We start from the raw sequence: 26,875 nt of genomic DNA, 5'->3' as shown, positions 1-26,875 counted from the left end.
CCGGATGCTTGCATGGAAAAGAAGGAAGAGCACACGAAAGACACGTTCAACCCCACGCTAAAACATTTGATGAGGATTGCTTCCAGCCAATGCGACAAGAGATGGATGCTCGACTCTTGTGACTCTCTTCTCGGGTCTCTCGTTGCGAGGCACGTCTGGCCAATTCATTGGTCAGCCGCACCAGGAGAGTTCGAGAAGAAAGGAGGCTGAGCATCCAGGCTGTCAGTCTCGAAGGCCTGGATTGTGCCTCGACGTGATTCGCCGCGGCCAGCCTGCATGGGTTTCGGTAATCCGTCTTTGGAACTTGGCTAGGACTCATCGCATACTGCCTTATGCTCGTATGCTGTGTATCATCGAATGTGGATGCTGGTCGCCTATGTTGTCAAGGCCCGGGCCGTCATCTGCTACAGTTCCAGGAAGGTCGCACAGCATCCAGCCGACCCAGTTTGGTGTTTACCAGCCAACTACAAGTACATCCATCACGGAGCGGCCCGAGAATCCCTTATTTGCATGACAACAGTGACAGCATTCTGAAACAGTCCAGAATCCGACATATTCGTGGCGAAGATCGAAAGGGCAACCAGTCACACCTGTGTCACCTGAGTGGTCATGCGCCGTCAGACGTGTTGCCTTCGGCTGAACAGACCACCCGGATCTCGATGTTCGATACCTCCCCTTTCAGCCCTGAAGATGCAAACTGTCTTGTTGTGGCCTCGGTTGATATGGTCCCCATGGGAGAGTCTTGGCTGGGAATGCCCCTTGACCGGGACTTTTTGATCCCTTCTCATCAAATTATCCGTCGAGGTGAAGATTGTTCGAATCCTTTTCCTGAGCTTGACCACCTTCTTGCTCAGCAACTTCATCTGCCTCGGAGAGGCTTTGCTGCTCCCGGGGAGACTGCTGCAACTGATAGTTGAGATATGCATTGACGAGGGCCGTCGATCGAATCGAGTTGTCATTTGTCGTGCTTTCTAGGATCTGGGACAGGCTGATCCCTTGAATCCCCGATTGAGGCGGAGACCCTAATCCGCTGCCCGTTTCCTCGTGATCGATATCGCTCTGGCTAGCGATTTTCTGCTCCATTTCTGAAGGCGGACAAAGTTGGTCTTTGGAAATGCTCCCATTCCTCTCTGGCAGTTCGGCGTAAAGCGTGGCCAACTCCTCTTCAGCTCGCCTCAGTTCTGCCAACACTTCCTTGTGCCTCGTCTCCAGTTCTTCAATAACATCCGGCTGTTCGTTCGCTTCTGACAACATGATCCGCTCCGCGTGCAGGTTTACCAGTATATCCCGCAGCGCATCCACGTCGCCCTTTTTAGAGAGATAACGTCGGGCCTCGGAGGTTTGGTCGAGTCGAATGTCGTCCGTAGAAAGGATTGAATCCTCTGTAGAACTTTCACGGGATTGCACAACGACTCCTTGGTCATTCAGAACTTGGAACGAAGTCTCCGCTGTTCGGCCAAAGATCCTTTCAGCCTGGTGGCCAATCTGATCGCCTTGCTGAATCAATTTTTGATCCACCTCTTGCAGTTTCGTCTGGACTTGGTTGAATCCAAGTAGAGTGTCTCTGAGTCTCCGCAGGGCATCACCCTCTGTAGAAGCTAGTATATCCTCGACCTCACCAATGACAATGCCCCCCCTTCGAACTGCTTCCCGCCTGAGATCGTCAGCTGTTATGAGACGACCAGTGAAGGAATCCAAATTATGATCAAGTTGCCTCCATTCACTAAGCAAAGCCTGAAACCGAGCGGTGGCTTCCGATGCTCCGACATGAGGTTCATGTTCACTGTCTGATGGTGGAATTCGAGTTGTCGAGCCTTGGGGTTCACTGAGCTGTCCGGGGGCGTCATCGCTGTGCAGCAGAGACACTTGCCCCGGAACTTCAGCTGGGTTTCCTAAGGATTCACTCCTTTCCAGCGTTGCATCTTTTGCAAGTTCTAAATTTTCCATGCTCTTGTCCACAGCTCTAGAGGATTCCTTTGGCTCTGCGTCGTCGACGGTTGTCCCAACGAGAGGAAGGGCCCCGTGTGCTCTTGAGACATTTTGAGGTCCAGCCTCAGATTGTGGGAGATAAGATGATGCTGGCGGGTTAGACCCCAAACTGTCACAATTGTCAATGCTATGCAACGAAGGGTCGGGACTGTGCAACTTCACCTACCCGACCTGCGGTTTGCTTCCTTGCCTCCACCACCTGAGCCAGGGAGGGATCCAGGTCATTCCCAAGGATGCTTGAATGTGAAGTCATATTGGCAAGAGTCACCCAGCATCAGAGGACTATGCCTCCTATATGAAAGGAATGGACGGGAATGAGGCGCCTCTCATTGCAAGGGTGGGCGCATGGTCGAATAGCAGAAGACGTATTTCCTGGAGGAGCAGGACCCGATTTCGAACTAGGTACTATCAGGTAAGGTAATGACCAGTAATTAGGAGGTAATCCAAATTTACAAACTTACTAGGTTGCTCAATCAGGCAAATAACATTACGGTTAGTTTCCACGGTCATTAACATGTGTAATATTACCAGTGATCACTGGCGAGCAGAACACCAAGCGGCGCGCAACATTTACCCATTCGGTCCACATCCACGGCCACCTACAACCCCCTGCGAACCCCCTGGTACCTCCCCCTCCCCTCCTTGGGTCGGTGATTCTCTCGCCCTATCTCAATCTGCTGCTTGGTCGGGTACGAGAGACGCATATGCCACTCGAGTCGCTCTTCCTCGACCAGATACCTCTTAGCACAACACGTAACCCCGCCTGGTTTCCACGCCCCCTCCAATGACTCTACCTCAAGCATGCAAGCACCTGGAGAGGCGAGTGGAAGAGATGCCCTCCCTCACACTGCCCCAGAGACGCTTTGTAGCGGGAAACTAGTCTAAGAGCCTCACAGAGACAAATGAAGAGCGACGGTGGTCCTCTGATGGCCCCCCTCATCGTGTATAAGACGATCCGTCATGACATCTCAGCTCCCTACATAACATGTCTTCTCTAATTGTGGACTTATGTAAATACTCTGGGGATTTTCGATTAGGGTTAGCCACTCATCTAGCCGACCAAGGCCGCCTTTGCCCTTCAAGACACTCAAGTCAACGTACCCATTGGAAGGGACAAATCAGATTTGGAACTCCCGCACCCTTGCTCGCTGGCCCTTGCCTGAAGACATCTGGGCCTCAATCTGCCTCGAGTCCCAAATACATCTCATACTCTTTATCTATTCGGCGAAGCTGATGTCTCCTACGCAGCAATTACAGCCAAAGGGACGTCGTTCTGGACGTCAACAGGTAGCCCCAGAATCGAAAGAGAAAGGTGCAGACGCTATCGCCGCCATTCCTGGACCCCAATCGCCTCAAGAAGTTGAAGAGAAAGAACCCAAGACACCATTGAGAACCGAAGGTCGTGCAAATGATAGCAGCCCAACTCATGGCTACCATGGCAATAGTGAAAGCCTTGGAGACGATGATGAAGAAGCTGTTCGTTCTGGGAGCACTACGAATGTTACGTCAACGCCAGCCAACAATCTGGAGGAAGGCATAGCCATTCCTTGTTTTCACTTGGATGACAATGACATATGGCAGGCCGTCCAGGCCTCAACATCGAATCAACGTGGAGGCAAGCAAAGCCTTGCCGAAAAGATTCGTCGAAAGTTGTCCATGGTCCAAGATTATCAATTCCTTCTGGAAGCAGTGAGGTGCGAAGCTCTAGGGAAACGCGAGCTTCGAGACACATGCATCCGACTTTACCTGCTGATCAGGAGCTACGACTCTCTTCCACTAGGGTCCGACGTCGAAGGTCCCAAAGTACCTTTTGAAAGGCATTTTGGAGAGTATCTTAGCAAGAGCCGGGAGGAAGTCGACCAGCTCATCAACCAGCTTCAACGAATTACCATGCCTCAGACATCGGGGGATGGCGGTGACGAAATAGCGCTGTCTGTATCATTGACTTCTTACCCATTACACCCAGTCCAGACTCCCGGAAAGGGGAAGAGCAAACTGATCCGAAGACAATCTTCTACCCAAGCCAGCAAACATCCACCGCCAAGTCAAGCCTCAAAGGATGAAATGGAATCCGGCTATCACGAAAAGAGTAGCAAATGGTTCAGCGTCGGCAGAGTTTTCACTATGCTATGGCATGAAAATGCCACTGCGGCTACAAGACCTACCTATGACTCAGGTACCATGACCGAGGGTCCATACGGCCAGAAGATCTATAGCCAGATCCGTCGTTTTGCTGTCGTGAAGCAAGGCCATGGGTGCTCTTGGGCGATCCCCATCAACACATATCACGAGCGGGGGACTACCAGGAGGAGCTTTAATAATGACGATAAGCAGGCCCATGCCATCATTTACATGAGGGGCTCGAAGCCAAAACGTCTTCCCGAGGAGCCGATCCTGATCAAAACGCCCATCATGGTGGACGGGGCAAGCGAAGATAAGAAATTGCATTACACAAGTCGCATCCGCTTCGACAAAGTCTTCACCATTGAACATAATGTTAAAGTCAAAAATGTCGGCAAAATATCTAAAGAATCGATACCTCATTTCATTCACTACTGGCGAGAGCAGGCTCTGGGGGCCGAGGACCCGGAAGCAGCGCCTCGAATACCTTTGAGCTAAGGGCTATGTCTATCAACATGTATACGTTTCTGCTGCTTAAGGTGTTGCCATCTTCAGCAGCAGGCTATCCGTCCCACTCGGAAAGAACTTTCACACCTGGTTGCCGTTCACCACGCTACAGAGGCAGATTCACCGATGAAGCGCCTTGCGTGAACTTACTGAATATGCACCAGTTGAGCATTGGTCATGCGGTTGTGCACACTCTTCCTCTCTATTTCAACTATCGACGATTGTTCAAGATGGAAATCGACACTATCCGTCTACCCCCTTTTCCCGAGAGCCTTGTGCTTTGTATGTATACTCTTTGAGGAATGGTGGCTGCCTTTTTTATTCTTCTTTTGCTCCCACTAGTCAGAGTGTAATTGCTGTGACGAGTCGGCTGTACCTGTCATGACATTACGATATAATTTAGCAGTAACGATAATCCACTATGAGTATTACCACGGGTTTCCCGCCTTTCCCCTCCGCCCTTCGATCACCCCGTGGGTCTGCAAATATTGAACACCGCATCTCCACATTGGGCCGTGGACTCCACATTCTCACAGCCTTCTCAAAGTTGACACGTCAAGTCTCAGCCTTGCAGCATCTCCTTTACATCTTGTCCGGCCAATATTTCAGTCAAGCCAGTTGCCTCGGATAAGCCTCAAATAGAGCAGATCCCCGCCTCATTTTTGATCTGCTTGTTCGGATGTCCTTCAAGTGAGGGAATAATGAGACAAGAGATGTGGCTGGACTAATCAGAAGCAACGAGACCGATGTCGTGGGGGACGCCACAGCCCTTCTGGTAAGTGGCAATTTCCCTCGAGAAGAAACCAATCTTGACCTTGTCATTCGCTTCACTCCCTAACCATTGTTTCCAGCCCAGATGCAACCTCGTCCGCCTGGCATGGAACTTATTGGCCCGGGACGATAAGGACCACGACACGAAACGAAATCCGGTTGTGGCAGTGACTTTGCACTTATTTGTACGAGGTACGAGTGAACCGATCCATTTCCGGACTCCGGCTGACATGACTTTGTGCGATCAAAGGAATGATCTCGCACGGCAGTTAGTGTGCCCTTGTCCTGCGAGGCAGATATGGAGAACACCAAATAGGGTGACTGTCAAATTCCGCTTCCGCGCCGTGGTAACGGTGCCAAGTGCAGAGTTGGGGGAAGCAATCTCACCATAGCAAGGCTAGGTCTCTCCTACCAGTACCAGGTATTGAAGCAATACTCAGGTATGGTGGCTTCCAAACGGCGAATGATGAAACGGGCCTAACCATCGCCCACGCCACGGTCGAACAAGCCGGGACGAAGTCATTTCAACAACGCGGCATCGTCAAACGCTGCTCGACGGGAGCCAGGTAAAACCCACCAGTGCTTGTTGTACTCAGTGACGGAGAGTACCAGCTCGTTGTGGCTCTGCCTAGAGCGAAGGCAGCGTCAACGGGGCGCCTTTCGGGGCAAAGTCCCGGCATGTCGCCATTGTCTCTAGGTTGGACTGGCGCTGTTGATCTGTTCAGCTGAACAGGTCACTTACTCGAATGCTTTCCGAAGTCACCGACCAGCAGCGCCACGAGCAGGGAAATGAGGCATGTCCCGTGACAGCAATTCATCGTACCAGCAAATCATAGGCGAAGATCTCCGGAATTCCAATTGCGCCTCCCCAGTTCGGAGGTCCAGACTCCAGCACCAATCTCGAGCGACAGACTGGTTATCTCACGATTGGCTCTCATCAATCTTACCCTCTGCAAAGTTTAGAGTGTAGTGCATCTCTGGGCGAAGCTGGGAATGTTGTGCTGCAGGAAGTGCATTGAAGTCTGATTGCTGGAAGTCAAATCCTATGGAAGCTTGGCCAGGGAGAGAAACAAAACAGGGCACATGCGTCGAGTCAGTGGCTCATGACTGGATGGAAGTTGGCGGTGAGCAGAGCTGCAAAGCGGCCCAATGTGAAGCGAAAATATCAACCGCGAACTTTTGAGAACAGCCAATATGCTAACAATCTAGACGGATCTTGCTCAAAACGAACAACGGTGGCTTCTTGAGATACGGGGCGTGATCGTGCGTTAGGTTGCCACGTACGCAACGTTCAAGAGTGAGAACATCCACCGGCATCTTCGCGTGCTCGACTATATTTCCTACAAGCAGCTTTGAGTGAGGACTTACACCGCGCTGTACAATTCGGTGTAACTTCATGCAAGGCAATCCTGTGTCTTGATTGAAAGGCAACAATCAAATAGCACACCAATGCGGCCGGGATAATCTCTGAGAAGGTCAGAGCAGGAGCGCCAAAGCACCGGCGCCTCACCGCCAGGAACGCGAAGAGATGGAGAATCTGCCCTCTCGCAGCGGCTTCCGGGCGAGCAAGTGTCGACCAAGACAACTGGCGGTGTGATCGGCATTGGGACACGGGGAGAGTTGCTCAGTTCTTCAATTCTTGGTTGGTTTCTCAGCCTCTGCGCCGAGTCGTCTCCCTGGCTGAAGATGAGAGCAAGCTCGCTGACGCTGACTGTGTCCGATCCGGCCAGAATCCCATGGCTGTCCACTGAGCGTATTTCAATTTTGCACCTCATGATCTTTCTTCAATCGGCAAGGCTGCAAGAGTGCACTTCTATCAGGATGTCACCACTTGATCATACAGAGTCCGAGAAGGCCTCGTTCTTGTCAAAGAAAATGTCCTGACGCAGTACCAGAGCATTACGGGAATTCCAAGTCCCGCGGTAAGCATGCTGTGTCCTTCCTCTAACTTGAACCACTCGAAGTATTGGAGGCGATCCTGGAGCAAGTACATGTCTCTCGACGAGGCTTCGAATAGGGGCAGTGAAAGGTCCCAAAAACAGTGTGGAAGAACTCTCACGAGACCGAGGCCAAGACAAGAGCGCGAACTTTGCGAAACAGGTAAATAACAAGTCTTCATCAGCCATTACGTGGTTATTCGAGTATGCTGAACTCTGGGCCGAGTATTCAGACTGGTTAAATACGGCCCGTCAACAAGCCCTCCGAAGACTGCAGCCAACCACAGGATGGCCGCCAACATCGAGTAGAGGACGAGCAAGGACATCCTTGGATGTCTGGTAGCCTGATCCCTCTGGCTCCTTCTGCTGGGACGCTTGTGAAACATCTACTTCTTGGATTCACCCCGGCCTTTTCAAGCCAGCTCAGCCACACGACGCATCAGCTACGCAGAGACTAGCGACCGCCGACGGGACACGAGGTCGACCATCACACGGGACACACTCTATCCATTCTGCAGTAGCTGTGACTTGCCTCGAGAGCAAGCACCGTGCCTCTAAGATTTGTTGTGATGTCGTCCCCGTGTAACAACGCTAGGCTCGAAGGAGCACGTTTGTTTGCCTTGCGGTCCTATTCGCGATCCCCTCCCGGTGATTCACCCAGGATGGGCGCATGGAGGTGGGGTGCGTTGGGATCATGTTTCTTTGGAAGAGGCTTTGTGAACGAGGGGGGGCAAGTGTGAAATTCGTAGACCGCGACGAGGCGACGACGAGTGGTGATAGTGCGAATCAACTCCTCGAATACTTCCCCTGAGGTCTGGACGACTGGATGCCCACCCGTGGATGCAGTCTTCCGGCCGCACGTAGTCCACCACACTAGTAATAGCGGACCGTTTACTATAGGCCCCGTTTGTTGATGCCGGACTGGACTGGGCTGGGCTAGGCAAAAGTTCAGCCTGGATTCCCGATTTTGTAGAACCGCCCATTAATATTGTGAGGCTGAGTTCTGTCCAGATACGGCCGTTGCAGCCTGATGGAGCATTTTCATCAATGTCCTAGTATCCGTCTTCTATGCAAGGGCATACTAAATAAAACAGCAAATACGATCCTGTTATACATTTCGGAATCCGGTCTAGGAAACTCGCAAGGAGAGCCGCGACGGACTCAGCACAGTCAGCCTTCACACTTTGTATATCCCCGGACCCCATCATCTCAGCCGCAAGACGCCTTCTAGATCCAGAAATCGATACGAGTGTCTCAGATACATACGGCTCCTTCAAATTTGCTGGGCTCTGTCTGACAGATTAGAAGGTCGAGAGCCTCGTCTGCCTGGTAAACTTACGTAGGCTTGTAACAAACTCCGCTTGTCGACGATGGTCTGCGAGCACGGTGAGTGTCCAATCTGGGAGCCGTTGTAGCTGAGATGGAAGCATGACAGTAGTGTGGCTCGAAGACTCCTTCACAGTTCTTTCATCTTCAATGGCCCCGATATTCAGCTTGTCTTCGGATAAGTATGGTTGGATGGCCTTCTGTGGACCGCCGCCGCCGAGTATCCTGAGCTATGCCTTCGGGTTAAAGGGCGACTCTCCCACTGGATGACTTCTTGGTCGTCGGTAGCATCAGACAAAGGCGTAAGGACCGCGTCCCCTAAAAACCCAGAACATTCTGGATCCTCGCTGCAATAAGTTTCAGGGGCATGGTCCGGGTCGCTTTGAAACCAGGTTGGCTTGATATAGTCTTCCACCGTCTTGCTCGACGTTATCCCGTCGAGATCACTCATGAAGATGAAGCGAATCAGGGACCACCACGAGGACCGTACACACCCAAGAATCCACATGGAGACAAAGACTGAAATGGACTCCGCGTCCCGGCCAAGCAGATCCCACGCGAAAGACGAGTATTGAGCAGGGGGAGGAACAGCGAGTTGTTCTTCTAGACTCGAGACATGGGACATGGTGTCCAGAATAGGCTGGGCCAGAAAAGGAAGAATGTCCTTATTTCGTTCCTCATGGTCGCGGGGGCGGAGATGCAGAGCTTCATCACTCTCAATCAGAGATTCCTGGTTCATCGCTTCGTCGGTTGGCAGGTCGTCAAATTGATCGTGGCCAAAAAGTGCATCTGACTCCTTTGACATCAGATCCGGCCCTTCAGTAACCATGTCATTCAAGGTATTGATGCCCATGGTCAGGTCAGCCAACTCTCTCATCAACTGCGCCCGGCGCTTCGGAAAAGCTCCTAGAGCCTCTTGTGAGAATTTGTCCACAGGTAGACCAACCGCTGTTCTCATCTGCACGTCTTCCTGGAGCGCAGTGTGCTCTTTTGTGAGATCCAGCAGCCTATCCTTGACTTCCTCTCTTTTCCGGGCTAGTGAAGATAGTCGTTCTTGACTAGTTAGCTCATGCTTCGGCGACTGCACATTAACGTAATTCTGGTTTGGTCCATCATGGAGAGTCTCTGGAATCCTTTTGATCGCTTGAACGCTGATCTCGGAGTCATTCCCATCAGAAGCTGACGGCCCTAATATGTCCTCGTAAAGTTGTTGCTCGGAATCTTTCAATTCCCATTCTGCTGGAACGAGAGTCGATTCCACCATATCAAGGTCAATATCCTGGGCTTCCAGCTCTTTGAAAGTCGCATTCATCTCTCGCAAGCTGGCCGTCGCACTGTCATGACTATTTTCTTGGGGAGGAATTGTTCCGCCTGCGTCAAGGAAGTTGCGAAAGGCTTCTTGTAGTCGATTTCGCGTATCTTTCATCCTGCTCCGTTCATCTCTTGCCTGAATCCGGAGAGTTTGGACTTTCTGACGCTGCCGCCTAATCTTCTGGACCTTGGTGACGAAGCGAATTGGATTGTCTACCCGGTTTACGTGATTGAATGTATCATTATGATTTGTTAAATCCTCCTTCAGAAGTTCAGGCAAGTCGAAAGTGTCGTGTGATTCTGCGACAAGAACGGGTTCTCCATCCCAAACTACGTGTGGAATGGGCGAGGCACCTCTGCTCACAGCGGTATTCTCTGGTGATGGTACGATATTCACAAAATTCGTTTTCACATCTTCAAGTGTTGTCGCATGCGACTCCAGTACTGCCCCTCCATTCGCCGTATAGTGGTAATGCTCGGAGGATGAACAACCGGCATCGCGGTTAGAGGAGTGAGTTGAAGATTGTGTAGGACATCCAGCGCTACATGCCAAGGTAAGTCTTGGGCTGTCTCATGTCAAGCTATCATAGACATACCTGGCAACGTGATCGCATAGTTCCAATCCTCCATATCCTTCATTCCATGACGATTCAGTCGGCAACAATGCCATAAGACGGAGGATGCCATGTGCGACTGGCTGCCGTCTTCCCAGTTGTATGGGCAACTCAATTTGACTCGTGCCGACAGTGTGAACGTCAAGACGAATCAAGGGAAGCAGACGGATCACATAGCATGACAATACGTCAGGGAATGAGCTATGGGAACATATAAAAGGCAGGCAAGATATATGGAATTGGGAGGTTTGCGAATAACTGGAAATGCGACGGCTTAACTACTCGCGTAGTTGGATCGACAGCAGTCAAGATCAAAGGACCAATGGCCATGACTCCAGGTCAATGAACAAGGCCCTAAATCAGCGGTAAGAAAAGTATCCCCCTGTCGAGGGTGGAAACGAGTATTTAATAACATGACTGTGGAGAGATCAGGTATGCAGACGGCTGGTGGCAGTGCCAGAAGGAGGACGGGGAGATGGGTGAAAGGGGTGTCCAGGTGGGAAGGAGGAGGCAGAAAGGACAGTGCCGATACGGGATACGGGGGCCGTGTCGGCGGCTCCAGGCCTTGTTGTTCAGGGATGCATGAGCAGAAGCCCCCCTGCAAGACTCCCTACAAGACTCTCTGCAACACCCCACGTCCGCCCAGAAACTGACACGAGCCGCCTAACCAGTTTATTGGCCCCGGCACCACCCTCTCCAGCAAGCTTCGCACTTTGTAATCCTTCGGTCTGCCAGCTCGTATTTCAGACTGCGCTGTTGGTGCTCTTCGGTTGGGCTACCTCCAGCCACTGCGTCGTCTCTACCACTGGTTCTTCTTCTTCTGCATGATCCTGCTCGAGTTGATTGGCACAGAGACCACCGCTGCAATCACCGTCACATGTGCCAATCACGCGGCATGGCCTCAGGCTCGTGCTCCCCTCCCGCATACTGGAACCAAGCCGCAAGTAACTCATTCACGCGCAGAATCTACGAGTATCCTCACAAGCGGCCTATCACCTCGAACGATTACGAATGCTTGCTGCATACACTAGCACTCTCGCAGACAGTTGGATCAATATGCAGTCCCTTCTTCTCGCTTCAGGGCATGCGGCTCTTCCCTCGAGAGGGGTAGATAAGGGGCTGCCTCGATTCAATCGCCTCGGCTTCCACTCAGCCTGATTGTGAACCCGTCCCGACCGCACATTGGCCTTGTATGGCCTTATATGACCCCGTTGAAAGGTATGGTATTGCGTGGAGGAAGTTTCAGGATGGCTCTGAGCGGAGAGTGGTCATCCATGGAGGTGAGGCGTACACTCGTGAAGATTCGGGATGGTATTGAAACTTCTCCAGGGCGATATTGTTTCCAAGACAAACTTACTGGGGAGGTGATCCCAATCCCAGATGCGATATCCCCCCAACAACGAAGGTATGTCCGTCAGCTTTCCTTTCCATTCGGTTCAGGAGGTTGTTTATGTTGGCCGTTTGCAGAAACACACCCCGAACAGCACCTAATGAATCGCTCGAACCACAGAGCGGTGACAATCAACGTCGCCCCGATGATCGGTTTAACTTGCAGAGAAGTGGAAGAGAGTCTCGAACAACCCCTAATAGAGGGGATGCAAATCCTAATCCTGTCAAGAGCACTGTTCCAATCCGCACCAGACAACCATCGCTGTCGCAGCAAGAGACATCGACCGTCGGGGCAGCATCTCGTTCATCTTCCATTGTCCTTGAGTTTATTAAAATCCCATTCAACAACTTTCTGGAATGCAGTCGCTTTATCGACCATAATCACGACATCCTCCTGCTTACCGATTTGGAGAGCTTTCTCGATGCTGCAGTCCAGGCGAACAGCAACCAGGATGAGATGCTGTTAGTGCGATGCATCCAACGCTACGTGATTCTCAAAGCGTGCAGAGACTCGCCGCCTGAAGATTGCCGCAACTACCTTACTTTGCTGGGGCGTAAAGACCCTAAGGAATCAAAATTGCAAGAATATTTCAACGAGTTCAACAGGGTTGCCGATGAAGTGCGCCGGCGAACTCGGGAAGTCTCGGGACCTCTTCAGCAGCATGAAGCGAAGGTTCCTGAGACACAAGATCGAAGTCATGGTCTTGCGGATGTCCATACTTATAGTCAAGCATTGTCTGCTGGTCGTGGAGCTTCCTACGTATCGCATGCAAATCCGTTGGGTTCGCATGTTGGTCGTGGTCCCAACCCTGCACCATTGGCGTATTCAAAGCCAGCATTACTCTCAGCAGCAGCACCAAGAACAGGACTGCCGACCAATGATAGCGTCCGCCAAACAAGTGCTTCTGGAATTCCAACGCAAGCGCCACCCGCGATTAAGAAGGATACACAACCAGCTGCTCTTCCGGTGCCGCTCTCACGGATAGGTACTGGTCCTCAACAAGACACAAGGATACTCGATCAGCAGCATGATGCAAGAAGACATCGGGAGCATACGAGATCTTCCAAATCCTATGAGAGCCATGACTACAAACACAAGCAACCAACTGCTAACGGTATCGAAAACGTTGAATTTAGAGGGACAAACGAAAACCAGCGGATGGCGGATTCTGAACGACTTGACGCCCGTTACATTCTGCGCCATGACGGTGCGGCCTTCTTCTCCGCAGGCAGAGTGTTTTCTTTGATGTTCCACGAGCCCTTAGGCCTCAAGCGTGGCGAGCAACTTCCTCGAGGTTTAGACCCTCGAAGGGTGAGTGTGGGACCTATGGGGACACTCATCTACAGCAAGATCAGATGGATGGTTGTCATCAGCAAACGGCAAGGGTACTCGGTCTGCGTGCCTATCAATACCTATGGAGGGCGAGGCGTTGGGCAGAAGAAGATGGGCCCCGAGGCGCAGGCTCACGCGATTGCATATCCCAGCAAACAAGCCAAACCACCTGGGCTCCTGCCGGGGGAGCCTCAATTCAAAAAGAAAGCAATCGCCGTCGATCTCAACGACGGGCACTACTTGGATGATGCCAGCCGAATCCACTTCGGAAAGCTGCAATCCATTGAGTGGAATGTCAAAGTCATGGATATTGGCCGTATCGCTCTGCGGTCCATAGCGGACTTTGAGGAGTACTGGAGAGACGAGTTCTCTCCGCGAGAGAAGCCGCGAGAGAAGCCACGAGAGAAACCACTTCTTGACGCTACTTCTTGACGCCAACACATCACGTTAAGGGTCCGGACAGGCGCACATCGCAGAAGGAAATTTGCGGTGCTGGATCGGTGCTCACACAGTTCGACATTCATACGTATGAGAGCCTCGAAATATCAGATTGCCGCACCACGATTGTGGTTGTTTTTGCATTCGGGTTCTGTGTTTTGGTGGTCAAGGACGATAACTGTTTGCTTGCGTCAGTTTCTACTGTTCCCAGAGGCCTCGCACTCCTTTTCCGGAGAGCCTTGTTGAACTCAATTGGCAGGAAAATGGAGGGGCCAGTCAGTGAGAAGCTCAGAGGAAATCCTCCGTGTGGAGGCCCTCTGACCCGCTGCTTTTGGTGGACGCCAGGGACAAGTGCCACAGATGGATCGACGGAAGGTGTTTGACTCATCTGACCTGTCAGTTGTATTGGATCTTTCATTCGGCCAGCAACAGTCAGACCATGCGCCTTGTGTATGGCTACGATAATCTAACGACGGCTTTTCATCTCTTGTCTGAAATACAAGGCAAATCCCCCATTTTTCCTACCTGTTCCGTCTTTTTTTCTTCTTCTGTCAGCGAAGACAATGCCGCTTTCCGCGCAACCTCTTCTGGAACCCGTCATTCCCCAATCGCGTGAGCCATTCTACAGAGCCAATGGCAGTGTGAGATAGAGAATGGGCCCGCTGTATCTGGCCAAAGTCGCCGCCTTTCTGCCCCAGCGTGGAATTTTTGAAGCATGTCACAAGACGCATAGCTGCAGGCTCGGATTCGGCAAAGGAGCCTTGTCAACAAGAACTGGGCGTCAATACTCCTGGCTGGGTCGGGCCTTGTCAGGCGACTTGAGATACTCGGCTAGGCTGGAGCCTTACCCATGTTTCGTAGATGCAACAACCTGATGATGCAGCATTGTGGAAATTCCCCACAAGGCCGCAGAGGTCGCAAGCGTCCACATCTGTTGCTCTGGCCGACGTCGACACAGCACATCGTCCACAGCGCAAGGCGACCTGCAGACGCGCCCGGGCGCCAACGGCAGGCTGCAGCCACCCTTTCATCCACTGGAATCAAGCACACTCATATCCAACACAGCGTGGGCTGCCAACACCTTGCTTGACCGCGCCACGATAGATATGGAAGCACACCGCGGGCACAGGGTACATACAGGGTGAGAATGTGATTCGTCTCGTGGGCCGTTTTATTGGTAGAACTTGTCCTCAAGAAAGGTGGACACAGGTAAATAGACACCTCGGGACTCTGTGCACAAGGACACCAGGACCTAGTCGAAACTCCACCAGCCCGCCCAACTGTGTAATACGTGGACACTGTGGTGGTTGTTCTGGTGCTGGTGGTGTGTTATCATTCCAAGTCATTAATTATCTATCACTACCCATCATTGTAAAGTCAATAGAAAAGAAAAGGCAACAAAAAGGGCCGTTTGTCTTCGTGTCTCGTTTTCAGTGGCTTTGCCTCCCCTAGCAATATTCCGAAAAGAAAGGGGAGGGGGGAAGGGGAAAGATCCATGATTACTTTTCTGGTGTGCTGCGTGTCCTTGTAGCATGTTTTTGTGATGATGTTGCGCGCACGGAGGCTGGGCTGCGTTGCAGCATCTGCGACGGCCCGCTTCAAAACAGGGCGAGGGCGCGGGAGAGGGGCGCGGGCGCGCCCAAGACTGACAGAGGACCCCCCAGAAGGCCTTGTCGGTTGTTTGTCGATGATCGGTGGTTGATCGTTCAGATCACACACACGTACTGTCTCTCTCTCTCTCCCTCACACACCGGCTACAACATCTCATCCTTCAAGTCCCCGTCAACGCTCTCCTCTGGGCCATCACCGCCGCCCCCACCGCCGCCGCCAAGTTCTCTAACCTCGGCGGTCTCCCAGCAGAGACTGGTCAGGTCGAGCATCCAGCGTCCGTACTGCTCCTCGAGGAACTCAATCGTCAAAGGCTTGGGCCAGGACTTGAAGGTCGCGTCCGACGAGGGGTCCTTGAGCATCTTGTCGTACTTCTTGAACGAGACACGGTGGTGCGAGATGTTCTGCCAGCTGTCGTCCATGTCGATGTGGAGCTGGGAACCCGAGAAGAGCTCAAACCTAGGCATTGAGACACGGTCAGATCGGGGTTGTTGTCGAATGCGATATAGATAGTAGTCTGGCTCGAATCCCATCGCGCAATAGCCAGTCAAAAGTGTGGTGACTGAGTTTCGGCTCTCCTCGCGATGGAATTTAACACTTACCCGATGTAGACGCCGTTGGCACTGCCAAGACTGATGATCTTCGCGCCGGGCGAAGTCTTGACCAAGTGATAGATTTCACAGTAAGGAATCAGATCCTGGTGATTCGGGTATTGTGGGAAGAAGGGGAACTTGAGCTGTTGGGTTAGGGCCCCCCCAGAATGGACACCGTCAGTTGACCGTCACTTTCTCGCCTGGATCGATTGGTCAGGGGAGTCAATCTCGACTTACGAAATGGAGGTCCCGAGCCTTGTTCTCGTCGTACTTGACATCCCAGAAGTGTCGCAGCACAATCTGATCGGTGCGTGAGAGGTTGCCGATAGCGCTGTGCGGCAGGGCGGTGATTTGGTAGTTGGTGGGAGGGCGATTGGCAAAGTCGAAGCTCGAGCTGGTCTTTGCCGACACGGGTCTCGAGTCGTGGAGAGATCCCGCCGTGCCATTTGGCATCATGGGCGCGTGTGACAGGGGCGGCGTGTAGGAGGTGGGGGGTGCTGGTTGATGTGAGGCGGAGGCGGAGGGCTGCGAGTTGTGGACGGACCCAGATCGAGAAAAGCGCCGCATGCTGATGAACGGGGACATAGTAGTATTCACCCCAAGAAAGATGAAGAAGAAGGGAAGGGGGGGGAGTAAAGTTTTATTGCTCGCTGTGGCCGTTTAGGCCTAACAAATACGAGAGCAGGAGACGAAGAATAAATCGGGGTGGCGCGTTGTAGAGCAACAGATGTTGGATGGATTGGATGGGATGGGAAAAAGATGGTGGCAGGCCCTTCACCGTTTTGCCCATTTGGAGGTGGAGCCCGAGATATCGCGCTAGTCTCTATTTATATGGAGAAGCCTAGACCCGACTAGGCAAGGCGTCGGATAAGGTCCGACCTTAAAACTTGGAAGTCCGATGCGCGACACGTTGGACACCAACCTCCTCTCCCCGCTGGGAGACGGTATGCCCATATCAAAGTCCTCGACTGAAGCCAGGCTGGTTCCTTGGTTCGACTTCCCCCTTGATCTTTATTGACGTAAATCTGGCGAGCCCGGACTCCAGGGAGACCGAACAGCGGCGGCAGCTACGGCGGCTCCCCCAGAACTCCGGAGCCTTGGCCACAGCTCTGACTCGCCAAGAAGGATGGCAATCGTCTTTGTGGCGAGCTGCGCGGCCTTCAAGATAGACGGCAAACCGCGACGTGGGTTAACTACCGAGTGCTTATAACTGGATGACCGTCGCCGGCGAATTTCCAAGGCGGAGGGAGCTTCATGGGACGGAACAGCCGTTCGGGCCGGAATAACATCCTCCCGCGGGACTCCTTTTCCCCACTGACCGAATCAGGATACTTTCCGCATACAGCGCAGTCCACCTCGTCCATCCACGAGGCATCGGCCGCACTCTGCTCCGTTTGACTGTGGGATCGCCAATCACAGTATTCGAACTTTCAACAGTCTCAGTCTTGTCATGTCCACTTGACCAATAACAAATCTGTTGCAGCCAAGTTTGACGCTAACAAAATGCTGGAGCCTGGCCACTCAGGGCTCCTCAAAACACCCCCTACATAGACGCCATTTGGCAAATAGCACCACGAACTCACCTAGGCTTGCTCACTTTCCCGAAGAACGACTATGAAAAGCGGAGCGGTGTATATTTTATTTGGCTCTTTGGGAGCCTCAGGCACCAATGTTCTGGCATCTAGACTCTGCGTTATGGCGAGTAGGTATTTATACCTCGAGCACCACCCATCATGAGGTCGAACTTTCTGGCTCCCCTAAGCGCGACAGTCTCTATCAGTGCCGCAATAAGCTCGACGAAGACGACGATCCAGATCGGAAATACCTTTCTTTGCCAACAAAATGACTTCTACCACGCCAAAAGCGACCTCTCTTCGCATCGGAATCCTTCTGATCCCACCGGTCCAACTCCTCGATGCCTCGGCCATTGATCTCTTCGGTATGCTCACCCCGGAGTACCTCGAAGCATGCGGCCTCCCCAAACCACTCCGTGACCTGGCTGTCCCGGTCGAGATCCACTACATCGCCGCGACAGGGTCCGGCACTCACGCCTCGATGACGTCCTCGGCCACGCTTCCCGTGACGGACTCGCTGTCATCGCCGGCCGTACAACCAGGCCACCTCGACGCGCTTCTCATCCCGGGCCCGGATCCGAATCTGATCCCCGAGGAAGACGTCTTGGCTTTCCTCCGCGCGCACAAGGAAGCCGACCAGACCGACTTTTTGGTCATCTGCACCGGCAGCTTTCCCGCCGGTTTTGCGGGGCTTTTGGACGGCAAGAGGATCACCGGACCCAGAGGTCTATTGGGAAAGCTGAAGGAGAAGTTCCCTGCGGCAAACTTTGTGGATCGGAGATGGGAGAGAGATGGAAGAATGTGGTCGTCCGGTGGGTAGTACTTTTGCTCTCCACTGCTGGTCCTTTTCTCTTTCCCTCTTAACCTTCGATGGTAACGTCGCCCACCGCGCACCTGCTAACTGCTATCTTTCCAGGTGGAATTACAAACGGTCTAGACCTCACAGCAGCGTATCTCCACTATAAAGTCCAGAAGGAACTGGCAGATCTGGTCTGCGCCATGGCAGAAGTGGGTGATCGCGCGCAAGACTACGGTAGCGGCAAAGCGAGCAACACCCTCTGGTGGATGTGGTTGATTCTCCGGTCCCTCGTGAAGGGTAAGAGCAAAGGAGGCGACGGAGACAGAAAGAAAGTTGATTGAATGCGCGTCAATACCGGTGCTATTAACAGTCAAATTGTGAATTTGTTTCTGTGGTTACCTCCTGAGATACATCACGGGTTCGCGGTAGTCTGGTTAGTTGAATCGACAATGCACCCGTCGTGGTCGTGCTGGCAAGTGATGCTTGGAAGAGTGGCTTATGGTGTTTGCTTGGAGTCGCCGGTATTTTCGTGTATGCTAAGCAGCGCATAGCATGTGAGTTTCGGTAGTGCTGTCGCAATCCTCCTGTTTGATATGCAGGTTATCAATTCTCGCCTCAACTTCTCAGCCCTTGCGTGCCGTTTTGTCCGCCCCTACACCGCCTATGATCGTTTGAACATCCTCTGTGACTACCACAGCATCTGCACGCCTGAAGCCTCAATCCTGGCTCTGTCCACCAGGACCCTCTCCAAGCCGTGCTGCTTGGCCATGTGGTTCACAACGCACCCGACTTTCTGAGATACGTGGTGGCACATGTAACAGCTGTATCGGTGTCGTGCTTTTGCCTGACTGTCTGGCGCGGCACGAGGAGTTGCTGTCACTTGCTGCACATTTGACAAAGCCGACGTTGAGTTGCCGTGCGCAAGTGGTGCAGAAGGGACAATGGGTGGCCCAGCGACAGGTTGAAGTTGACGGCTTTTGCCCATGGCTGGGTTTGCTGCAGCAGGATCGGGCGCGGGCGCGTTGGCTGGCGGTGGCACCTGACTCTCTGCTGGTTAGAAGACGACTTCCACATCTCGCACCGTTTCCACAGCCGTCAGGCGGAAGGTGGCCAGGGTCTGTGCTGCCTCGAGATCAAGACGCGTATACTCTCTGGGTTGTCGGCTTTCCATCTTCCTTTGATGTCTGTGCGGGATGCCAGGCGCTCTTGTCAACCTCGCACCTCTTCGGTGAGAACGAGAGGAGAAGAAGAGAGCTTGTCAGATGGGCAGGTTGAAGTTGACTACGCGACAGGCTTTTTTTGTGACGGACAAGGAGTGAATGGATTCAACCATTTGAGAGGATCTCTGCCCGACTTGTGCCCCGGTCTACATCCTTCACCTCTGACATTCACAACTTTCACGCGCCATTCCCAGGGCTGCTCAGCTTAAAGTCAGCAAAGACATAGGCCGCGCCGACAAGGTCTGACCGAGCGAGCTACCTGAATTGATCACCGGTGGAACACTCTCTAAGAGGCAACAGTTCAAGGTGTTGGACCCAACAAACGGAGTATTGTCCTCGACGTCTGTCTTTGGAGTAATCAGCAGGGAGCTTCAACTGGGGTGAAGGGATGTATACTTACAGAAACCCACACTTGAACCGCCCAACCCGGGCCGGGGATATAAAGAGGCAACAATTCAAGGTTGTGAGACTGGCCGGCGGAGTATGGTATACTCTACGCCAACCCTACAGCACGGTCAGTACCATCCTCACCTTAAGCAAGAGGTATATGCTTACAGAGCTAAACACTTGAATCGTCCACCTCGGGCCGGAGAATATAAAGAGGTAACAATTCAAAGCGTTGAGACCAGCGGGCGGAGTAAGGTATACTCGACGCCCGGCTCTATCGAACAATTAGTAAGGTCCTCAGTATGCATTTATGGAGACACTTACAGTCTCACACGCTATGAACTGTCCACCCCAGCCGCAATATAAAGAGGCAACAATTCACAGTGTTGCGACTAATAGACGGAGTGTGGTGCACTCGACGTCGTATCTGTGGAACGGTCAATGAGCCCCTTAACCCTGGCAGTAAGGCACAACTTACAGCCACAGACACTTGAATTGGCCACCTTTATGTATATATATATACCAACAACCACATCTGAAGTGAAGTGCCGGGTCGTCAATTGTCGTCATTGACTCGAATATCGGAACCTCTGGATGTGGAAGTGGTTGAACGGTGACTGGGTCCGGAGCATGCCTTGAAAGTTTCCATCCTGGCAGGTGAGGACGTTCTGGCTTGTGGAGGAGAGATGAGCTTCTGTGCTGTTGGATCAGTTCCATTTCCAGGCCGGTGTCGAGAGTGATTCCATGTGCAGACACCGTTTGACAGTCGGTTGGCACCACAGAACGGTTGCCAGGGTGGGTTCATGTGCTGGAAAGCTGCCCGGAAAACCCCAGTTGGACAATCTCGGAGTGAAGACTTCGGCGGCCCTCCCGGACAGGACTGTGTCGAAGGTCTGATGACAGGCACTCCAAGGTGGATATTCGTGCTTGCCTTGCTTTGCCAATGGCTAGAAAGAATTAAAACGGGCAGGGGGGTCTATTGGTTTTGTCGGACTGCTCACCTTGCCACGAAGCTCGGAGCAGGGAATGTCCACCGGTGAAAAATACATATATACAGGCCCCGCATCTGGACGGGCCATATTTGCGTTATTTGCAGACACGCAAAGCTGGAACCAGATACGCCAGACATGTGCTCTTTCCTTCCACATTCTTGGGCGGCATACTTCAATAAGCACTCTGATCTTAAGTCGAATGCAGCAAATGGTTCACGTCGAGTTGGAGGATGTTGTGTCTGTGCGGCTGTGTCCCGGCATGGTAGGACAAAGACCGTGGATTGTTTGTCGGACACACGATGCAGATGCTATCGGTGTTCAAACGCTGTCGTAGTCCCTCAAGAAGCCTCAGTGGAGATCGGAGGAAGGGCTGGACCGGCGTGGTGCTATGAGGGAGAACAGTGCTGTTGTGCATCTTAGGACAGACATGGGTCAAGGAGGCTCAGGACTGAAGAGGCACCAAGTTTCATAACACCCTTTCCATACTTATCGTTTTCGTGGTGATGATGGCTTGGAAAGAATACCAACAGTCAGGGGCCTCGCAGGGGGTTATTTATACCTTGGAGAAGCGGGAGCAGGATCCAACCCTCCACGATCAGTGTCACTGAGGTTTGTGACGAGGCTGTGACAGATAGGACCCTCCGCCACCCAGGGTTGTCAACGGCGGGGCGGGACTGGGCGGAGTGAGCCGGGCGGAAAATCTCGGCGCCGATGTCGCCGAGACAAGCGATCCACGGAACAATTCACTATTGGCGGGGGGCCTTTTTGTACGGCGTTTGCTTGATATTGACCGTTCATTGATGAGCACGATATCATTGTCCGCCGCCGTCATCGTCACTCACAGGGTCCTGGGTTGGCAGACTCAAGGGTGCCCTGCTAGAATCCGCACCTTTGTCAGAGGTTGCCTCCCTGGAGCTCAGCTCACGCACCCCGTTCCGCACAATACTTCTTAACCTCCTTGTCCAGCTTGTCCCTCTGGTTCGACACGTTCTGCATCATCTCCCTGACCGCCCTTGTCTCGGCCGTTTCTCCCGTTCCCTGTTCCACTGCCTTTTTCAAACCGCTCTCGCCGTACACGTCCTCCATCAAATCCATGACCGCAAATAGCTGGTTCGGCAACCACGTCACGATGGGCGACCCGCCCGTGGCTGTCGGGTGCGAGGAGCGCTTGATGATGTATTCCCTCGCAAACAGCCAGTGACGCCAGCGGAAACTGCGCACGTGGTCAAGCAATTTGAGGTAGAGTGTCGGCAGCAGCAAGGCCCTGTTGGCCTCGTCCTCGCCAGCAGAGCGGCCGGCTTCCACACCCTGCAATGAAGAAGCGTGATGAGTACAGTACTGCCTCACGCCGACCTCTGCGCTTTTACTCATGACCCACGCCAGAAACTCCCGGTGAGTCTTTGGCCGGTAGCTCCTAAAGTCCCTCAGAATCTCCGTGAGCGGGTTGCTCGGCATGGGAATCTCCATCAGATGATCCAATAGGGGAATGATGCTGTCGTTGGCGCCGGATTCGCCGCGGAAGTACAGCGGCTTGGAATCGCCGTAGCGGGTGCCTTGGTAGATCACCCCGTTGGGAAACATGGATTGTGAGGTGATGCCAAAGATGAACGTGCGGTAGGAGAGATAGTCCTTGGGGAGGGAGTGAGTCCACATTTGTTCCATGTGGGATTCGATGCGGCTCATGGCGGAGAGCATGGTCTGGAACGCCGAGATTGCGGAAGATACATCACCGGGAGAATTTTCTATGGTCGAGAGCAGGTCGACCGCGCCCGAAATCAAGGGTCCGGTTTCCTGGACCATGTGGATGTGGGTCAGAATGAAGCCGGCTTCTGAGCTCGACGGATCAAGACCACGTTCAAACGCGCGGATGAGGCGGAGGTTGTCGTATACGCCTGCGCCGATGTTGGGATTGACGAGAGAGTAGTTGTATAGTGCATATGACGCAGCGTAGGACATGAACGGCGGAATATCGAGGCTAAGTGAGAAGGATTGATGAGCACACGTACCCAGACTAGAGCTCGTTGCTGGGAGAGATACTCACATGTCCGCGGCCTTCACTAGCGGCGACGCTATGCACTTTGGCAGGACAGCTCTGCCCAAACCATAGCCAGCTTCATGGTCCTTCGACCACGTCTCCCAACAGGGCTCCAGCAGATACGCACTGGCCAAAAAGCTATAGTCCCTGAACACGGCCGTGATGGCTTCCAGGTCGAGATCACCAGTGTCGGTCCGCAGGTCATCCACGCAAGAAGTCAAGTCTGGCAAAGCACCGGAGTCGATAAGAGGGCCGAGCTTGAACGTAGCGAGCAGGCCAGGCGACTTGTCAGCTTTGACGATTGGCATGTCGTTAAGAATGTCTGATAGCGCATTGAACTGCTCCGGCAGACGAAGCAAGGGTGAACGGCAAGGGAGGAAGCCGGTGCTGGTCGTAACCGTGAAAGGGTCTGCAGAGCGTGGGAGACTGCTGGCATCAGACCGTATGTAAGGAAAGAGAGTAGCAAGAGGGGGCAGAGGTGGTGAGTCGGTGAGGTAAGTCATTACGAATGACCTTCGGTGGGTTGAGTCTCAAAGGGATCAAACAGGTATGCAGCCTTGCCAGAACAGACCAAACAAAAGGTAGAATAGTTCCCTTGTGAAACAAAGCGCGAGATGAAAGCCTGTAGTCCAGATACACGCACGAAACGTCTTCTCGTTCCTGCGGGAAGGACAAGTTGCTTATATGCCCCTTGGCCGGAAGTTATTCCGGCCAATGGATAGGAGAAGAGCGACTGTTGCGGTGAGCAAAGTCCACTGCGATTCCATAAAAGCAGAGCTATATCAAGACAAGACAGAAGGACCCGAGCCAACTCGCGATCCTAGACATTTGTTGAAGGAGTGGGAGACATGGTCGGGGCTAGCAGCCTCGTCTTGGCATTGAATGCATCCAGTGTAAGTTCCAACCACGGGGTACTGAAGCGCTGTCAATTGCTCTGCAAGTTGTTCCAGCAATATCTGATGGCAAGGAGTGTTGCTTTGACACGGTGTGTTCTTCCTTGATATGTAGTCGCGCGAAGGCCCAGGCCACGCATGATGCTTCAGTGTTTGAGGTCGCAGAGGACCAAGGTCCCGCTGGCGGCAGAGGGCCAGATGATCATGCGCCCCATGGCATTTGCGAAGGAGAAGCCCACCTTTGACCCCTCCTCGAATCCATTGCTCTTAAGTAAGAAATTGCTGGAGGCCGGAATTCGATACGCTCTGGAGCTCAGAAATGGAACGCGATGATTCGCCTGGCCGGAACAGTTTCACGTTGCACGGCCAGGGCGTGTTATGATTGGTCCGTTGACCGGAATTGAGGCCTTGCATTGGCCGCTTTGGACGAACCGAATGCTGGGGCTGAACTGTCGTCGGTCCTCGTGACAACACCTCGAAGTTGTCTTGACTTCATGCGCATTCGAATTGTTCTGGCCTAGGGACTCACGGGTGATATTTGCCACCTCCCAACGGCCTGGAGCGAGCAGCTCTTCCCTGGCTAGGGCCAATGATTACCACATGCGCGGCTTAGGCTGTCAGGAGCATTTGGATGATTTCAGTGCCTAATTCATGTCAGCTCAAACTCGATCGTTTCATCTCGATAATCCAGGATCTCGCTTGGATTCAGGCCGTGCACTGCGCATTCACCAAGGAACAGGTATTTGGCGCGCTGTACGGCGCTGGCGACCGACGATGTTGGTGCTTTCGAATGGCGCAACGATCTCCCTCTCGTCACTGAGGTGGAGTTTGCTTGGTGAGCATTAAACTCGACAAGCGGACGAACAGCGTATAGCACACTCCCACCCCTGAAGGCGCAGAGCCAATCTCCAGGTTCCACCACGGCAGAAGTCCTTACGGAACGACATTGCGCGCCGCTTTTGAGTGATTTCTGCACCAAAGAAGCCGCGTAACTCTGGTTTGGCCCGTGATATGTGGCCTGGCCGGATTTCAGGAGTCTGTCAGAGAGTGATGGTGCCAGGGATGCAAGTGGCTGGGTGAATTGGCCTTCATCCACTCTACTGTTCAGTAAAGACTCAGCCTGTGAGTCGGCAACCAGGAAAACGCTGGGCCAAGATAGTTGACGCGTAACCAGACAGCCAAGTCGCACACCAAATACTGTCAGAGAGGTTCGGGCTGACATCGATGAAGTTGGCAAAGCGGGCAGGAGATTCAACTTGAAGATGGGCGATTTCGCAGCGTGTTGCACAGGGGTGGCATCTTTGGGGGCGTCTTCAGCAAAGGCGGAGTCTGCGTCAAGATCTGTAGAATCCGTGAGGATCAAGGGCCGGAGGGGCAGGGATTGCCTCCAGTCTGGTAACCAGGATGGCCAACTCGCTTGGGCACTGCTCCTGTACCTGCCAGCGGCGCTTAGGATAGCCAAGTCGTGCTCTTTCTCGATGCAGTATAGAAAGACCTTTAGGTAGAGGCAGAACAAGTCCTCCCCCGGAAAATATATCGTCTCGGAGGACTGTTGGATTTTCGACTTCGACTCCAAAGCCTCGAGCAAGTCGGGCATCAAGCCCAGCAGTGCATAAATCGCGTCTTCGGGTTTCGTGCTCGTCCTCGGCCGGGTCAGCATGAGCAACTTACTCAGCTTCAGTGTGCCCTTGTCCAGTTCGTTCCTTACTGTCAGGATATTCTCAAAGGAGCCATCGGAGTCGTACAAGAGACTCGAGCTGCGTAGTTTGGAGGCATAATGGAAATACCAAAGGGACAAGTCACTCCATGCCATTTCGAGGTCGCCGCAGCAGATGATTGCGGCCTTGGCCAGAATTATCTCTTGGAATGTCCACTTCCTCGTGAAGTACACGTGCTGGAAAATCGACAATGCGTGCTTCAAGGCGGGAGGAGTGTTGTGCCGTTTATTCTTCGGCCGGGGAGACGGCAAGCTAGTCAGGCTCGAAGTCGAGGAGGAGAGGCTGCTGAGGCTTTCACGCGAGCCCGAGGCACGGCTAGGATATCGCGACAGTCGCGGAGACCTGGACGTCCCCCGAGGCGTGAGCGATCTTGTTCGGGGTGTCGATGGTCCACTCGACGAGTTCAGGAAGTCAGATCGAACGAGGCTCAAACTCAGAGAGGTCTCGTGCAGCATTTCGAATGCCAGCGACATCTTTTGGTCATACTTGCCGAGCCAGACGATGACACGGCACGCAGAGGAATAAAGACTTCCTGGGTCGGCATGAGCACGCAGGGACGCCATTTAGAGAAGAAGTTGGCGGAGCATACCCATCAACCCGACTTGTTTCATCAACTCCTGACCCTGGGTTTGATTGATGCAGAGCTGGTCTACCCATAACCTTCTCCAGGCATCCGTATACCGCAGATGAAAAAGAGCTGTGTATAGAGAGTCGGTCACGGGAAAGTCAAAGCCGTTGCAAGAGATGAGCTTCGATGGCCTGGTTTCGCCCCAGACGTATGACAGGGCCTCGAATTGAGTGCTCCTGGGAGATGCTATCACCTGCATCTCACAGCTAATGGGCGTGCCTTTCTCGCCTGGAGCAAGCAACAAGGTGCGAATCTCGTCGCCATGGAGAGTGCTGTAGACATCGCGGGCGGTGGCATCGCTGTCCAGGATGAATCCACGGTCGTCCATGATCGGGGTCGTAATGTAGCTGGCGCAAGCTGCTGCATCGCTGGCTGCTTGGGCTGCCCTCAGACTTTCAACCTCGATGGAATGGGTACTGCCAACAACTCCAAGCAGAGCAGATGAGGAGATGTGTACACAGTTTGCAACAGAAGATGCATGCCGAGGAGGAATTTTCTGGCCCCCATTTGTTCGGACAGAGACCGTCTCGCCATTTGTTTAGCAACTGGGCGGGGCTGGAAACCCTCGAGAATGGGTTTCAATGAGACACTGAGCATTTATCCCAGTGCTTTTCTTGCTAGAGAATAATACACGCCGACAAGATGGTAGGCCACCCGTCGTTGGTGTATGGGCTTTGTAGCCAATCTAGATG

At 53.0% G+C, this 26,875-nt stretch overlaps 7 protein-coding genes across 7 annotated transcripts; 2 read left to right on the top strand and 5 right to left on the bottom strand.

Annotated features, from left to right (window-relative positions):
- Positions 1 to 491: 491 nt before the first annotated feature.
- On the bottom strand, positions 492 to 2,214 carry PV07_02456 (uncharacterized protein; the record flags this gene model as incomplete). The annotated part of the gene is made up of 2 exons (XM_016389066.1): positions 492 to 2,098; positions 2,156 to 2,214. The coding sequence occupies 2 exons, from the start codon at positions 2,212 to 2,214 to the stop codon at positions 793 to 795; spliced, it is 1,365 nt and encodes a 454-aa protein (XP_016250968.1). The 3' UTR covers positions 492 to 792.
- Positions 2,215 to 8,814: 6,600 nt separating this feature from the next.
- PV07_02455 (uncharacterized protein) lies at positions 8,815 to 10,702 on the bottom strand (the record flags this gene model as incomplete). Its single annotated transcript, XM_016389065.1, has 2 exons — positions 10,559 to 10,702; positions 8,815 to 10,504 (listed from the first exon to the last, which is right to left on the bottom strand). The coding sequence occupies exons 1-2, from the start codon at positions 10,630 to 10,632 to the stop codon at positions 8,815 to 8,817; spliced, it is 1,764 nt and encodes a 587-aa protein (XP_016250967.1). The 5' UTR covers positions 10,633 to 10,702.
- Positions 10,703 to 11,823: 1,121 nt separating this feature from the next.
- On the top strand, positions 11,824 to 14,207 carry PV07_02454 (uncharacterized protein; the record flags this gene model as incomplete). The annotated part of the gene is made up of 2 exons (XM_016389064.1): positions 11,824 to 11,981; positions 12,044 to 14,207. 2 exons carry the CDS (start codon positions 11,824 to 11,826, stop codon positions 13,728 to 13,730), a joined length of 1,845 nt encoding a protein of 614 aa, XP_016250966.1. The 3' UTR covers positions 13,731 to 14,207.
- A 758-nt stretch (positions 14,208 to 14,965) lies between these two features.
- Positions 14,966 to 16,671, bottom strand: PV07_02453 (uncharacterized protein). Its single transcript, XM_016389063.1, has 3 exons — positions 16,175 to 16,671; positions 15,947 to 16,080; positions 14,966 to 15,803 (listed from the first exon to the last, which is right to left on the bottom strand). Exons 1-3 carry the CDS (start codon positions 16,520 to 16,522, stop codon positions 15,491 to 15,493), a joined length of 795 nt encoding a protein of 264 aa, XP_016250965.1. The 5' UTR covers positions 16,523 to 16,671; the 3' UTR covers positions 14,966 to 15,490.
- Positions 16,672 to 17,298: 627 nt separating this feature from the next.
- PV07_02452 (uncharacterized protein) lies at positions 17,299 to 18,923 on the top strand. The gene is made up of 2 exons (XM_016389062.1): positions 17,299 to 18,323; positions 18,428 to 18,923. The coding sequence occupies exons 1-2, from the start codon at positions 17,780 to 17,782 to the stop codon at positions 18,649 to 18,651; spliced, it is 768 nt and encodes a 255-aa protein (XP_016250964.1). The 5' UTR covers positions 17,299 to 17,779; the 3' UTR covers positions 18,652 to 18,923.
- Positions 18,924 to 21,830: 2,907 nt separating this feature from the next.
- PV07_02451 (uncharacterized protein) lies at positions 21,831 to 23,447 on the bottom strand (the record flags this gene model as incomplete). The annotated part of the gene is made up of 2 exons (XM_016389061.1): positions 21,831 to 22,884; positions 22,951 to 23,447. The coding sequence occupies 2 exons, from the start codon at positions 23,445 to 23,447 to the stop codon at positions 21,831 to 21,833; spliced, it is 1,551 nt and encodes a 516-aa protein (XP_016250963.1).
- A 1,039-nt stretch (positions 23,448 to 24,486) lies between these two features.
- PV07_02450 (uncharacterized protein) lies at positions 24,487 to 26,511 on the bottom strand (the record flags this gene model as incomplete). Its single annotated transcript, XM_016389060.1, has 2 exons — positions 24,487 to 26,087; positions 26,145 to 26,511. 2 exons carry the CDS (start codon positions 26,509 to 26,511, stop codon positions 24,487 to 24,489), a joined length of 1,968 nt encoding a protein of 655 aa, XP_016250962.1.
- Between the last annotated feature and the right edge of the window lie 364 nt (positions 26,512 to 26,875).

The sequence above is a fragment of the Cladophialophora immunda genome (assembly GCF_000835495.1).
Source record: "Cladophialophora immunda strain CBS 83496 unplaced genomic scaffold supercont1.2, whole genome shotgun sequence".
In the NCBI taxonomy this organism is placed as follows: domain Eukaryota; kingdom Fungi; phylum Ascomycota; class Eurotiomycetes; order Chaetothyriales; family Herpotrichiellaceae; genus Cladophialophora; species Cladophialophora immunda.
This window is presented reverse-complemented; position numbering and strand designations above follow the sequence as displayed.